The sequence below is a fragment of the Notothenia rossii genome, assembly GCF_949606895.1.
Source record: "Notothenia rossii genome assembly, chromosome: 6".
Taxonomy (NCBI): domain Eukaryota; kingdom Metazoa; phylum Chordata; class Actinopteri; order Perciformes; family Nototheniidae; genus Notothenia; species Notothenia rossii.
In genome coordinates, this window is record NC_136909.1 from 102,501 (window position 1) to 116,769 (window position 14,269).

Genomic DNA, 14,269 nt, shown 5'->3' on the forward strand with positions numbered 1-14,269 from the left:
CAGACAGGTGAGACACAGACAGAAGAGAGTAAGACAGGTGAGACACAGACAGGTGAGGGACAGACAGGTGAGAGAGAGACAGGTGAGAGACAGACAGGTGAGTTGCAGACAGGTGAGAGGCGGACAGGTGAGAGAGAGAGACAGGTGAGAGACAGACAGGTGAGAGAGAGACAGGTGAGAGAGAGACAGGTGGGAGACAGACAGGTGAGAGAGAGACATGTGAGAGACAGAGAGGTGAGAGGCAGACAGGTGAGAGGCAGACAGGTGAGAGGCAGACAGGTGAGAGACAGACAGGTGAGAGATAGACAGAGGACAGAGTGCATTACAGAGACAGAACAGATGGAGATTGTGGTCACTGGTTTTGGATGGAAACCGGAGGAAAAGTGAGCGAAGCAAAGGAGGATGGAGACAATCAGGGACAACATGTCTGAAAACGACTATGTAGGACATCTGAGTCAAGAAGGGTGAGGGAATGCTCCGGTTTTGGGACAAAATGAACATGGGATCACTCCGTTCATTGTACGTACTTCGTCTCACTGGAATATTAACGGTCAGATTGAATACAACATCGACCCAATTTCTCCGGTCAATGACGGGAGAGTTTTGAAAGTAACAAAACACTGTTCCACACATTTAAAAACACTTAAACAATTAAATTATGTTTACCCAGGATTCAGGTAACTTCCCTGGCTTGTAAAATGCGGTGATGCGCCCTGGAGGTATCAGACTATTTAAAACATGTATACCCAGGATTCAATCACTTTTCCTGGCTTGTAAAGTGCTGTGAAGCCTGTTCTCTGGGTGCAGTCTGGGTGCAAGAGCCATGTGCTGCAAGGATCTCTCTGGGTGCGCTCTGTGAGTCTCACACCCCGCTTCTCTCTGGTTTAGGGTTAGGACATCTGAGTCAAGAAGCACTGCAGAGACTCTGAGGGAGCCGTGAAACATTATAATATATTACATTATATTATTACGTTATATTATATTAAATCATATTGTATTATATAACATTATATTATATTATATTAGACGTATGGAGGTATAGATGGTACCTGATCTGCTTGGCGTAGCTCAGCTCAATGTCCGCCCTCTCTCTCAGGAACTTGCTGTATCTCTCCAGGAAATCGATCCCACAGCTGGTGTGTTTCTCTAAGTTATCGAACTGATCCTGAAAAAGACATCAGTTCAGTTTCCCACACAGCCTCATTACAGTGACTAAAAGTAAGTAAGGGATGGTGTGCAGGGAGGCGGTCCTTAATGTAAGAAGACAGGGGTTCATCACCTGGACACATACTCAACAAACTAACAACTCCCGATAGTCACTTTATTGACTTCAAAATGATCGAACCAGCGACTGAACTGAGACATCAACACCGTAACTTAGACTGAAAGAACACCGTAACTTAGACTGAAACAACAACGTAACTTAGACTGAAACAACACCGTAATTTAGACTGAATGCAGCTCTGATCCAGGTTTACTGTAACTGAGACAGAAACAACACTGTAACTTAGACTGAAACAACACTGTAACTTAGACTGAAACAACACCGGAACTTAGACTGACTGCAGCTCTGATCCATGTTTACTGTAACTGAGACAACAACACCGTAACTTAGACTGAAACAACAACGTAACTTAGACTGACTGCAGCTCTGATCCAGGTTTACTGTAACTGAGACAACAACACCGTAACTTAGACTGAAACAACAACGTAACTTAGACTGAAACAACACCGTAACTTAGACTGAATGCAGCTCTGATCCAGGTTTACTGTAACTGAGACAGAAACAACACTGTAACTTAGACTGAAACAACACTGTAACTTAGACTGAAACAACACCGGAACTTAGACTGACTGCAGCTCTGATCCATGTTTACTGTAACTGAGACAACAACACCGTAACTTAGACTGAAACAACAACGTAACTTAGACTGACTGCAGCTCTGATCCAGGTTTACTGTAACTGAGACAACAACACCGTAACTTAGACTGAAAGAACAACGTAACTTAGACTGAAACAACACCGTAACTTAGACTGACGGAGGCTCTGATTTAGGTTTACTTTAACTGAGTCCAGGTTCTGTTCCACTAACCAGTCCTGAGACCCTGCAGAACCCATAGACCTCCTGTTAGTGTTTACTTCCTGTCTGTCTGCTTCTGCTGTTCCCTTTAGTGTTCACTTCCTGTCTGTCTGCTTCTGCTGTTCGCTTTAGTGTTCACTTCCTGTCTGCTTCTACTGTTCCCTTTAGTGTTTACTTCCTGTCTGCTTCTGCTGTTCCATTTAGTGTTTACTTCCTGTCTACTTCTGCTGTTCCCTTTAGTGTTTACTTAATGTACACTTCTGCTGTTCCCTTTAGTGTTTACTTCCTGTCTGTCTGCTTCTACTGTTCCCTCTAGTGTTCACTTCCTGTCTGTCTGCTTCTAGTGTTCCCTTTAGTAATTACGTCCTGTCTGCTTCTACTGTTCCCTTTATTGTTTACATCCTGTCTGTCTACTTATGTTGTTCCCTTTGGTGCTCACTTCCTGTCTGCTTGTAGTGTTCCCTTTAGTTGTTGTTTCCTGTCTGCTTCTATTGTTCCCTTTAGTGTTTACTTCCTGTCTGCTTCTGCTGTTCCCTTTAGTGTTCACTTCCTGTCTGCTTCTGCTGTTCCCTTTAGTGTGTGCTTCCTGTCTGCTTCTGCTGTTCTCTTTAGTTTTCACTTACTTTCTGTCTGCTTCTACTGTTCCCTTTAGTGTTCACTTCCTGTCTGTCTGCTTCTGCTGTTCCCTTTAGTGTTTACTTCATGTCTGCTTCTACTATTCCCTTTAGTGTTTGCTTCATGTCTGCTTCTGCTATTCCCTTTAGTGTTCACTTCCTTTATTTCTGCTTCTACTGTTCCCTTTAGTGTTCACTTCCTGTCTGTCTGCTGTTCCCTTTAGTGTTCACTTCCTTTTTGTCTGCTTCTCCTGTTCCCTATAGTGTTTATATCATGCCTGCTTCTGCTGTTCCCTTTAGTGTTTACTTCCTGTCTGCTTCTCCTGTTCCCTTTAGTGTTTACTTCCTGTCTGTCTGCTTCTGCTGTTTATTTAGTGTTTGCTTCCTGTCTGCTTCTACTGTTCCCTTTAGTGTTCACTTCCTGTCTGCTTCTGCTGTTCCCTTTAGTGTTTAATTCCTTTCTGCTTCTAATGTTCCCTTTAGTGTTTGCTTCCTGTCTGCTTATTATTTTCCCTTTAGTGTTTACTTCCTGTCTGTCTGCTTCTGATTTTCTCTTTTGTGTTTGCTTCCTGTCTGCTTCTACTGTTCCCTTCAGTGTTTACTTCCTGTCTGTCTTCATCTGCTGTTCCCTTTAGTGTTTGCTTCCTGTCTGCTTCTGCTGTTCCCTTTAGTGTTTGCTTCCTGTCTGCTTCTGCTGTTCCCTTTAGTGTTTGCTTCCTGTCTGGTTCTGCTGTTCCCTTTATTGTTTACTTCCTGTTTGCTCCTACTGTTCCCTTTAGTGTTTACTTCCTTTCTGCTTTTCCTGTTGCCTTTAGTGTTTGCTTCCTGCCTGCTTCTACTTTTCCCTTTAGTGTTTACTTCCTGTCTGCTTCTACTGTTCCCTTTAGTGTTTACTTCATTTCTGATTCTCCTGTTCCCTTTAGCGTTTACTTCCTTTATGCTTCTCCCGTTCCCTTTAGTGTTTGCTTTCTGTCTGCTTCTACTGTTCCCTTTAGTGTTTGCTTCCTGTCTGTCTGCTTCTGCTGTTGCCTATAGTGTTTGCTTCCTGTCTGTCTTCATATGCTGTTCCCTTTAGTGTTTGATTCATGTATGCTTCTACTGTTCCCTCTAGTGTTCACTTCCTGTCTGTCTGCTTCTAGTGTTCCCTTTAGTAATTACGTCCTGTCTGCTTCTACTGTTCCCTTTATTGTTTACTTCCTGTCTGTCTACTTATGTTGTTCCATTTGGTGCTCACTTCCTGTCTGCTTGTAGTGTTCCCTTTAGTCTTTGTTTCCTGTCTGCTTCTACTGTTCCCTTTAGTGTTTACTTCCTGTCTGCTTCTGCTGTTCCCTTTAGTGTTCACTTCCTGTCTGCTTCTGCTGTTCCCTTTAGTGTGTGCTGTCTGTCTGCTTCTGCTGTTCTCTTTAGTTTTCACTTCCTTTCTGTCTGCTTCTACTCTTCCCTTTAGTGTTCACTTCCTGTCTGTCTGCTTCTGCTGTTCCCTCTAGTGTTTACTTCATGTCTGCTTCTACTATTCCCTTTAGTGTTTGCTTCATTTCTGCTTCTGCTATTCCCTTTAGTGTTCACTTCCTTTATTTCTGCTTCTACTGTTCCCTTTAGTGTTCACTTCCTGTCCGTCTGCTGTTCCCTTTAGTGTTCACTTCCTTTTTGTCTGCTTCTCCTGTTCCCTATAGTGTTTATATCATGCCTGCTTCTGCTGTTCCCTTTAGTGTTTACTTCCTGTCTGCTTCTCCTGTTCCCTTTAGTGTTTACTTCCTGTCTGTCTGCTTCTGCTGTTTCTTTAGTGTTTGCTTCCTGTCTGCTTCTGCTGTTCCCTTTAGTGTTCAATTCCTGTCTGCTTCTGCTGTTCCCTTTAGTGTTTAATTCCTTTCTGCTTCTACTGTTCCCTTTAGTGTTTGCTTCCTGTCTGCTTATTCTTTTCCCTTTAGTGTTTACTTCCTGTCTGTCTGCTTCTGATTTTCTCTTTTGTGTTTGCTTCCTGTCTGCTTCTACTGTTCCCTTCAGTGTTTACTTCCTGTCTGTCTTCATCTGCTGTTCCCTTTAGTGTTTGCTTCCTGTCTGCTTCTGCTGTTCCCTTTAGTGTTTGCTTCCTGTCTGCTTCTGCTGTTCCCTTTAGTGTTTGCTTCCTGTCTGGTTCTGCTGTTCCCTTTATTGTTTACTTCCTGTTTGCTCCTACTGTTCCCTTTAGTGTTTACTTCCTTTCTGCTTTTCATGTTCCCTTTAGTGTTTGCTTCATGCCTGCTTCTACTTTTCCCTTTAGTGTTTACTTCCTGTCTGCTTCTACTGTTCCCTTTAGTGTTTACTTCATTTCTGATTCTCCTGTTCCCTTTAGCGTTTACTTCCTTTATGCTTCTCCCGTTCCCTTTAGTGTTTGCTTTCTGTCTGCTTCTACTGTTCCCTTTAGTGTTTGCTTCCTGTCTGTCTGCTTCTGCTGTTCCCTATAGTGTTTGCTTCCTGTCTGTCTTCATCTGCTGTTCCCTTTAGTGTTTGATTCATGTCTGCTTCTACTGTTCCCTCTAGTGTTCACTTCCTTTCTGTCTGCTTCTAGTGTTCCCTTTAGTAATTACGTCCTGTCTGCTTCTACTGTTCCCTTTATTGTTTACTTCCTGTCTGTCTACTTATGTTGTTCCATTTGGTGCTCACTTCCTGTCTGCTTGTAGTGTTCCCTTTAGTCTTTGTTTCCTGTCTGCTTCTACTGTTCCCTTTAGTGTTTACTTCCTGTCTGCTTCTGCTGTTCCCTTTAGTGTTCACTTCCTGTCTGCTTCTGCTGTTCCCTTTAGTGTGTGCTTTCTGTCTGCTTCTGCTGTTCTCTTTAGTTTTCACTTCCTTTCTGTCTGCTTCTACTCTTCCCTTTAGTGTTCACTTCCTGTCTGTCTGCTTATGCTGTTCCCTCTAGTGTTTACTTCATGTCTGCTTCTACTATTCCCTTTAGTGTTTGCTTCATTTCTGCTTCTGCTATTCCCTTTAGTGTTCACTTCCTTTATTTCTGCTTCTACTGTTCCCTTTAGTGTTCACTTCCTGTCTGTCTGCTGTTCCCTTTAGTGTTCACTTCCTTTTTGTCTGCTTCTCCTGTTCCCTATAGTGTTTATATCATGCCTGCTTCTACTGTTCCCTTTAGTGTTCAATTCCTGTCTGCTTCTGCTGTTCCCTTTAGTGTTTAATTCCTTTCTGCTTCTACTGTTCCCTTTAGTGTTTGCTTCCTGTCTGCTTATTCTTTTCCCTTTAGTGTTTACTTCCTGTCTGTCTGCTTCTGATTTTCTCTTTTGTGTTTGCTTCCTGTCTGCTTCTACTGTTCCCTTTAGTGTTTACTTCCTGTCTGTCGGCTTCTGCTTTTCTCTTTTGTGTTTGCTTCCTGTCTGCTTCTACTGTTCCCTTTAGTGTTTACTTCCTGTCTGTCTTCATCTGCTGTTCCCTTTAGTGTTTGCTTCCTGTCTGCTTCTGCTGTTCCCTTTAGTGCTTGCTTCCTGTCTGCTTCTACTGTTCCCTTTAGTGTTTGCTTCCTGTCTGCTTCTACTGTTCCCTTTAGTGTTTGCTTCCTGTCTTTCTGCTTCTGTTGTTCCCTTTAGTGTTTGCTTCCTGTCTGCTTCTACTGTTCCCTTTAGTGTGTACTTTCTGTCTGCCTTTGCTGTTCCCTTTAGTGTTTACTTCCTGTCTGCTTCTACTGTTCCCTTTAGTGTTTGCTTCCTGTGTGCTTCTACTGTTCCCTTTATTGTTTACTTCCTGTCTGTGTAATTCTGCTGTTCCCTTTAGTGTTAATTGCCTGTCTGCTTCTACTGTTCCCTCTAGTGTTTAATTCCTTTCTGTCTGCTTCTGCTGTTCCCTTTAGTGTTTACTTCCTGTCTGCTTCTACTGTTCCCTCTAGTGTTTAATTCCTTTCTGTCTGCTTCTGCTGTTCCCTTTAGTGTTAACTTCCTGTCTGCTTCTCCTGTTCCCTTTAGTGTTTACTTCCTGTCTGCTTCTCCTGTTCCCTTTAGTGTTTACTTCCTTTCTGATTCACCTGTTCCCTTTAGTGTTTACTTCCCGTCTGCTTCACCTGTTCCCTTTAGTGTTTGCTTCCTGTCTGCTTCTACTGTTCCCTTTAGTGTTTACTTCATGTTTGTCTAATTCTGCTGTTCCCTTAAGTGTTAATTTCCTGTCTGCTTCTACTGTTCCCTCTAGTGTTTAATTCATTTCTGTCTGCTTCTGCTGTTCCCTTTAGTGTTCGCTTCCTGTCTGCTTCTGCTGTTCCCTTTAGCGTCTGCTTCCTGTCTGTCTGCTTCTGCTGTTCCCTTTAGTGTTTACTTCCTGTCTGCTTTTACTATTCCCTTTAGTGTTTGCTTCCTGTCTGCTTCTGCTGTTCCCTTTAGTGTTTGCTTCCTGTCTGTTTCTGCTGTTCCCTTTATTGTTTACTTCCTGTTTGCTCATACTGTTCCCTTTAGTGTTTACTTCCTGTCTGCTTCTACTGTTCCCTTTAGTGTTTGCTTCCTGTCTGTCTGCTTCTGCTGCTCCCTATAGTGTTTGCTTCCTGTCTGTCTTCATCTGCTGTTCCCTTTAGTGTTTGATTCCTGTCTGCTTCTACTGTTCCCTCTAGTGATCACTTCCTGTTTGTCTACTTCTAGTGTTCCCTTTAGTAATTACGTCCTGTCTGCTTATACTGTTCCCTTTAGTGTTTACTTCCTGTCTGTCTACTTCTGCTGTTCCCTTTGGTGCTCACTTCCTGTCTGCTTTGAGTGTTCCCTTTAGTTTTTGCTTCCTGTGTGCTTCTACTGTTCCCTTTAGTGTTTGCTTCCTGTCTGCTTCTACTGTTCCCTTTATTGTTTACTTCCTTTCTGTTTAATTCTGCTGTTCCCTTAAGTGTTCATTTCCTGTCTGCTTCTACTGTTCCCTCTAGTGTTTAATTCCTTTCTGTCTGCTTCTGCTGGTCCCTTTAGTGTTTGCTTCCTGTCTGCTTCTACTGTTCCCTTTAGTGTTTGCTTCCTGTCTGCTTCTGCTGTTCCCTTTAGTGTTTGCTTCCTGTCTGCTTCTGCTGTTCCCTTTAGCGTTTGCTTCCTGTCTGTCTGCTTCTGCTGTTCCCTTTAGTGTTTACTTCCTGTCTGCTTCTGCTGTTCCCTTTAGTGTTTACTTCCTGTCTACTTTTGCTGTTCCCTTTAGTGTTCACTTCCTGTCTGTCTGCTTCTGCTGTTCCCTTTAGTGTTTACATCCTGTCTGCTCCTACTATTCCCTTTGGTGTTCGCTTCCTGTCTGCTTCTGTTGTTCACTTTAGTGTTCACTTCCTGTCTGCTTCTTCTGCTACCTTTAGTGTTTGCTTCCTGTTTGCTTCTACTGTTCCCTTTAGTGTTTACTTCATGTCTGCTTCTGCTGTTCCCTTTAGTGTTTGCTTCCTGTCTGCTTCTACTGTTCCCTTTAGTGTTTACTTCCTGTTTGTTTCTGCTGTTCCCTTTAGTGTTTGCTTCCTGTTTGCTTCTACTGTTCCCTTTAGTGTTTACTTCATGTCTGCTTCTGCTGTTCCCTTTAGTGTTTGCTTCCTGTCTGCTTCTACTGTTCCCTTTAGTGTTTGATTCCTGTCTGCTTCTGTTGTTCCCTTTAGTGTTTACTTCCTGTCTGCTTATCCTGTTCCCTTTAGTGTTTGCTTCCTGATGGCTTCTGCTGTTCCCTTTAGTGTTTGCTTCCTGTCTGCTTCTACTGTTCCCTTTAGTGTTTACTTCCTTTCTGATTCACCTGTTCCCTTTAGTGTTTACTTCCCGTCTGCTTCACCTGTTCCCTTTAGTGTTTACTTCCTGTCTGCTTCTCCTGTTCCCTTTAGTGTTTACTTCCTTTCTGATTCACCTGTTCCCTTTAGTGTTTACTTCCCGTCTGCTTCACCTGTTCCCTTTAGTGTTTGCTTCCTGTCTGCTTCTACTGTTCCCTTTAGTGTTTACTTCATGTTTGTCTAATTCTGCTGTTCCCTTAAGTGTTAATTTCCTGTCTGCTTCTACTGTTCCCTCTAGTGTTTAATTCATTTCTGTCTGCTTCTGCTGTTCCCTTTAGTGTTCGCTTCCTGTCTGCTTCTGCTGTTCCCTTTAGCGTCTGCTTCCTGTCTGTCTGCTTCTGCTGTTCCCTTTAGTGTTTACTTCCTGTCTGCTTTTACTATTCCCTTTAGTGTTTGCTTCCTGTCTGCTTCTGCTGTTCCCTTTAGTGTTTGCTTCCTGTCTGTTTCTGCTGTTCCCTTTATTGTTTACTTCCTGTTTGCTCATACTGTTCCCTTTAGTGTTTACTTCCTGTCTGCTTCTACTGTTCCCTTTAGTGTTTGCTTCCTGTCTGTCTGCTTCTGCTGCTCCCTATAGTGTTTGCTTCCTGTCTGTCTTCATCTGCTGTTCCCTTTAGTGTTTGATTCCTGTCTGCTTCTACTGTTCCCTCTAGTGATCACTTCCTGTTTGTCTGCTTCTAGTGTTCCCTTTAGTAATTACGTCCTGTCTGCTTATACTGTTCCCTTTAGTGTTTACTTCCTGTCTGTCTACTTCTGCTGTTCCCTTTGGTGCTCACTTCCTGTCTGCTTTGAGTGTTCCCTTTAGTTTTTGCTTCCTGTGTGCTTCTACTGTTCCCTTTAGTGTTTGCTTCCTGTCTGCTTCTACTGTTCCCTTTATTGTTTACTTCCTTTCTGTTTAATTCTGCTGTTCCCTTAAGTGTTCATTTCCTGTCTGCTTCTACTGTTCCCTCTAGTGTTTAATTCCTTTCTGTCTGCTTCTGCTGGTCCCTTTAGTGTTTGCTTCCTGTCTGCTTCTACTGTTCCCTTTAGTGTTTGCTTCCTGTCTGCTTCTGCTGTTCCCTTTAGTGTTTGCTTCCTGTCTGCTTCTGCTGTTCCCTTTAGCGTTTGCTTCCTGTCTGTCTGCTTCTGCTGTTCCCTTTAGTGTTTACTTCCTGTCTGCTTCTGCTGTTCCCTTTAGTGTTTACTTCCTGTCTACTTTTGCTGTTCCCTTTAGTGTTCACTTCCTGTCTGTCTGCTTCTGCTGTTCCCTTTAGTGTTTACATCCTGTCTGCTCCTACTATTCCCTTTGGTGTTCGCTTCCTGTCTGCTTCTGTTGTTCACTTTAGTGTTCACTTCCTGTCTGCTTCTTCTGCTACCTTTAGTGTTTGCTTCCTGTTTGCTTCTACTGTTCCCTTTAGTGTTTACTTCATGTCTGCTTCTGCTGTTCCCTTTAGTGTTTGCTTCCTGTCTGCTTCTACTGTTCCCTTTAGTGTTTACTTCCTGTTTGTTTCTGCTGTTCCCTTTAGTGTTTGCTTCCTGTTTGCTTCTACTGTTCCCTTTAGTGTTTACTTCATGTCTGCTTCTGCTGTTCCCTTTAGTGTTTGCTTCCTGTCTGCTTCTACTGTTCCCTTTAGTGTTTGATTCCTGTCTGCTTCTACTGTTCCCTTTAGTGTTTACTTCCTTTCTGATTCACCTGTTCCCTTTAGTGTTTACTTCCTGTCTGCTTATCCTGTTCCCTTTAGTGTTTGCTTCCTGATGGCTTCTGCTGTTCCCTTTAGTGTTTGCTTCCTGTCTGCTTCTACTGTTCCCTTTAGTGTTTACTTCCTTTCTGATTCACCTGTTCCCTTTAGTGTTTACTTCCCGTCTGCTTCACCTGTTCCCTTTAGTGTTTACTTCCTGTCTGCTTCTCCTGTTCCCTTTAGTGTTTACTTCCTTTCTGATTCACCTGTTCCCTTTAGTGTTTACTTCCCGTCTGCTTCACCTGTTCCCTTTAGTGTTTGCTTCCTGTCTGCTTCTACTGTTCCCTTTAGTGTTTACTTCATGTTTGTCTAATTCTGCTGTTCCCTTAAGTGTTAATTTCCTGTCTGCTTCTACTGTTCCCTCTAGTGTTTAATTCATTTCTGTCTGCTTCTGCTGTTCCCTTTAGTGTTCGCTTCCTGTCTGCTTCTGCTGTTCCCTTTAGTGTCTGCTTCCTGTCTGTCTGCTTCTGCTGTTCCCTTTAGTGTTTACTTCCTGTCTGCTTTTACTATTCCCTTTAGTGTTTGCTTCCTGTCTGCTTCTGCTGTTCCCTTTAGTGTTTGCTTCCTGTCTGTTTCTGCTGTTCCCTTTATTGTTTACTTCCTGTTTGCTCATACTGTTCCCTTTAGTGTTTACTTCCTGTCTGCTTCTACTGTTCCCTTTAGTGTTTGCTTCCTGTCTGTCTGCTTCTGCTGCTCCCTATAGTGTTTGCTTCCTGTCTGTCTTCATCTGCTGTTCCCTTTAGTGTTTGATTCCTGTCTGCTTCTACTGTTCCCTCTAGTGATCACTTCCTGTTTGTCTGCTTCTAGTGTTCCCTTTAGTAATTACGTCCTGTCTGCTTATACTGTTCCCTTTAGTGTTTACTTCCTGTCTGTCTACTTCTGCGGTTCCCTTTGGTGCTCACTTCCTGTCTGCTTTGAGTGTTCCCTTTAGTTTTTGCTTCCTGTGTGCTTCTACTGTTCCCTTTAGTGTTTGCTTCCTGTCTGCTTCTACTGTTCCCTTTATTGTTTACTTCCTTTCTGTTTAATTCTGCTGTTCCCTTAAGTGTTCATTTCCTGTCTGCTTCTACTGTTCCCTCTAGTGTTTAATTCCTTTCTGTCTGCTTCTGCTGGTCCCTTTAGTGTTTGCTTCCTGTCTGCTTCTACTGTTCCCTTTAGTGTTTGCTTCCTGTCTGCTTCTGCTGTTCCCTTTAGTGTTTGCTTCCTGTCTGCTTCTGCTGTTCCCTTTAGCGTTTGCTTCCTGTCTGTCTGCTTCTGCTGTTCCCTTTAGTGTTTACTTCCTGTCTGCTTCTGCTGTTCCCTTTAGTGTTTACTTCCTGTCTACTTTTGCTGTTCCCTTTAGTGTTCACTTCCTGTCTGTCTGCTTCTGCTGTTCCCTTTAGTGTTTACATCCTGTCTGCTCCTACTATTCCCTTTGGTGTTCGCTTCCTGTCTGCTTCTGTTGTTCACTTTAGTGTTCACTTCCTGTCTGCTTCTTCTGCTACCTTTAGTGTTTGCTTCCTGTTTGCTTCTACTGTTCCCTTTAGTGTTTACTTCATGTCTGCTTCTGCTGTTCCCTTTAGTGTTTGCTTCCTGTCTGCTTCTACTGTTCCCTTTAGTGTTTACTTCCTGTTTGTTTCTGCTGTTCCCTTTAGTGTTTGCTTCCTGTTTGCTTCTACTGTTCCCTTTAGTGTTTACTTCATGTCTGCTTCTGCTGTTCCCTTTAGTGTTTGCTTCCTGTCTGCTTCTACTGTTCCCTTTAGTGTTTGATTCCTGTCTGCTTCTGTTGTTCCCTTTAGTGTTTACTTCCTGTCTGCTTATCCTGTTCCCTTTAGTGTTTGCTTCCTGATGGCTTCTGCTGTTCCCTTTAGTGTTTGCTTCCTGTCTGCTTCTACTGTTCCCTTTAGTGTTTGATTCCTGTCTGCTTCTGTTGTTCCCTTTAGTGCTTGCTTCCAGTCGGCTTCTACTGTTCCCTTTAGTGTTTGCTTCTTGTCTGCTACTACTGTTCCCTTTAGTGTATACTTCCTGTCTGTCTGCTTCTGCTTTTCTCTTTAGTGTTTGCTTCCTGTCTGCTTCTACTGTTCCCTTCAGTTTTTACTTCCTGTCTGTCTTCATCTGCTGTTCCCTTTAGTGTTTGCTTCCTGTCTGCTTCTGCTGTTCCCTTTAGTGTGTGCTTCATGTCTGCTTCTACCGTTCCAATTAGTGTTTACTTCCTGTCTGTCTGCTTCTTCTGTTCCCTTTAGTGTTTACTTCCTTTCTGCTTTTCCTGTTCCCTTTAGTGTTTGCTTCATGTCTGCTTCTACTTTTCCCTTTAGTGTGTACTTCCTGTCTGTCTAATTCTGCTGTTCCCTTTAGTGTTTACTTCCTGTCTGCTTCTCCTGTTCCCTTTAGTGTTTGCTTCCTGTCTGCTTCTATTGTTCCCTTTAGTGTTTACTTCCTTTCTGCTTTTCCTGTTCCCTTTAGTGTTTGCTTCATGTCTGCTTCTACTTGTCCCTTTAGTGTTTACTTCCTGTCTTCTTCTACTGTTCCCTTTAGTGTTTGCTTCCTGTCTGCTTCTACTTGTCCCTTTAGTGTTTACTTCCTGTTTTCTTCTACTGTTCACTTTAGTGTTTACTTCCTTTCTGCTTTTTCTGTTCCCTTTAGTGTTGGCTTCATGTCTGCTTCTACTTTTCCCTTTAGTGTTTACTTCCTGTCGGCTTCTACTGTTGCCTTTAGTGTTTACTTCCTTTCTGCTTCTACTGTTCCCTTTAGTGTTTACTTCCTGTCTATCTGCCTCTGCTGTTCCCTTTAGTGTTTACTTCCTGTCTGCTTCTACTGTTCCATTTAGTGTTTACTTCCTTTCTGCTTTTCCTGTTCCCTTTAGTGTTTGCTTCATGTCTGCTTCTACTTCTCCCTTTAGTGTTTACTTCCTGTCTGCTTCTACTGTTCCCTTTAGTGTTTACTTCCTGTCTGCTTCTACTGTTCCCTTTAGTGTTTACTTCCTGTCTGCTTCTAATGTTCCCTTTAGTGTTTGCTTCCTGTCTGTCTGCTTCTGCTGTTCCCTTTAGTGTTTGCTTCCTGTCTGCTTCTACTGTTCCCTTTAGTTGTCACTTCCTGTCTGTTTCTACTGTTCCCTTTAGTGTTTACTTCCTGTCTGCTTCTACTGTTCCATTTAGTGTTTACTTCCTTTCTGCTTTTCCTGTTCCCTTTAGTGTTTGCTTCATGTCTGCTTCTACTTTTCCCTTTAGTGTTTACTTCCTGTCTGCTTCTACTGTTCCCTTTAGTATTTACTTCATGTCTGCTTCTACTGTTCCCTTTAGTGTTTACTTCCTTTCTGCTTCTACTGTTCCCTTTAGTGTTTACTTCCTTTCTGCTTCTACTGTTCCCTTTAGTGTTTACTTCCTGTCTGCTTCTCCTTTCCCTTTAGTGTTTGCTTCATGTCTGCTTCTACTGTTCCCTTTAGTGTTTACTTCCTGTCTGCTTCTACTGTTCCCTTTAATGTTTACTTCCTGTCTGCTTCTACTGTTCCCTTTAGTGTTTACTTCCTGTCTGCTTCTCCTGTTCCCTTTAGTGTTTGCTTCCTGTCTGCTTCTACTGTTCCCTTTAGTGTTTGCTTCCTGTCTGTCTGCTTCTGCTGTTCCCTTTAGTGTTTGCTTCCTGTCTGCTTCTACTGTTCCCTTTAGTGTTTGCTTCCTGTCTGTCTGCTTCTGCTGTTCCCTTTAGTGTTTACTTCCTGTCTGCTTCTACTGTTCCCTTTAGTGTTTACTTCCTGTCTGCTTCTACTGTTCCCTTTAGTGTTTACTTCCTGTCTGCTTCTCCTGTTCCCTTTAGTGTTTGCTTCCTGTCTGCTTCTACTGTTCCCTTTAGTGTTTGCTTCCTGTCTGTCTGCTTCTACTGTTCCCTTTAGTGTTTACATCATGTCTGCTTCTACTGTTCCCTTTATTGTTTACTTCCTTTCTGCTTTTTCTGTTCCCTTTAGTGTTGGCTTCATGTCTGCTTCTACTTTTCCCTTTAGTGTTTACTTCCTGTCGGCTTCTACTGTTGCCTTTAGTGTTTACTTCCTTTCTGCTTCTACTGTTCCCTTTAGTGTTTACTTCCTGTCTGTCTGCCTCTGCTGTTCCCTTTAGTGTTTACTTCCTGTCTGCTTCTACTGTTCCATTTAGTGTTTACTTCCTT

The 14,269-nt window shown here is 42.9% G+C and overlaps 1 protein-coding gene across 10 annotated transcripts in view; it reads right to left on the reverse strand.

Annotated features, from left to right (window-relative positions):
- Positions 1 to 14,269, reverse strand: part of LOC307044298 (formin-binding protein 1-like) — a 45,016-nt gene that overhangs the window by 25,513 nt on the left and 5,234 nt on the right. For all 10 annotated transcript variants that reach the window (XM_079689379.1, XM_079689378.1, XM_079689383.1 and 7 more), the window contains exon 2: positions 1,050 to 1,165. In XM_079689379.1, the coding sequence (XP_079545505.1) occupies positions 1,050 to 1,165 (116 nt within the window). The remainder of the gene's footprint in view (positions 1 to 1,049; positions 1,166 to 14,269) is intronic.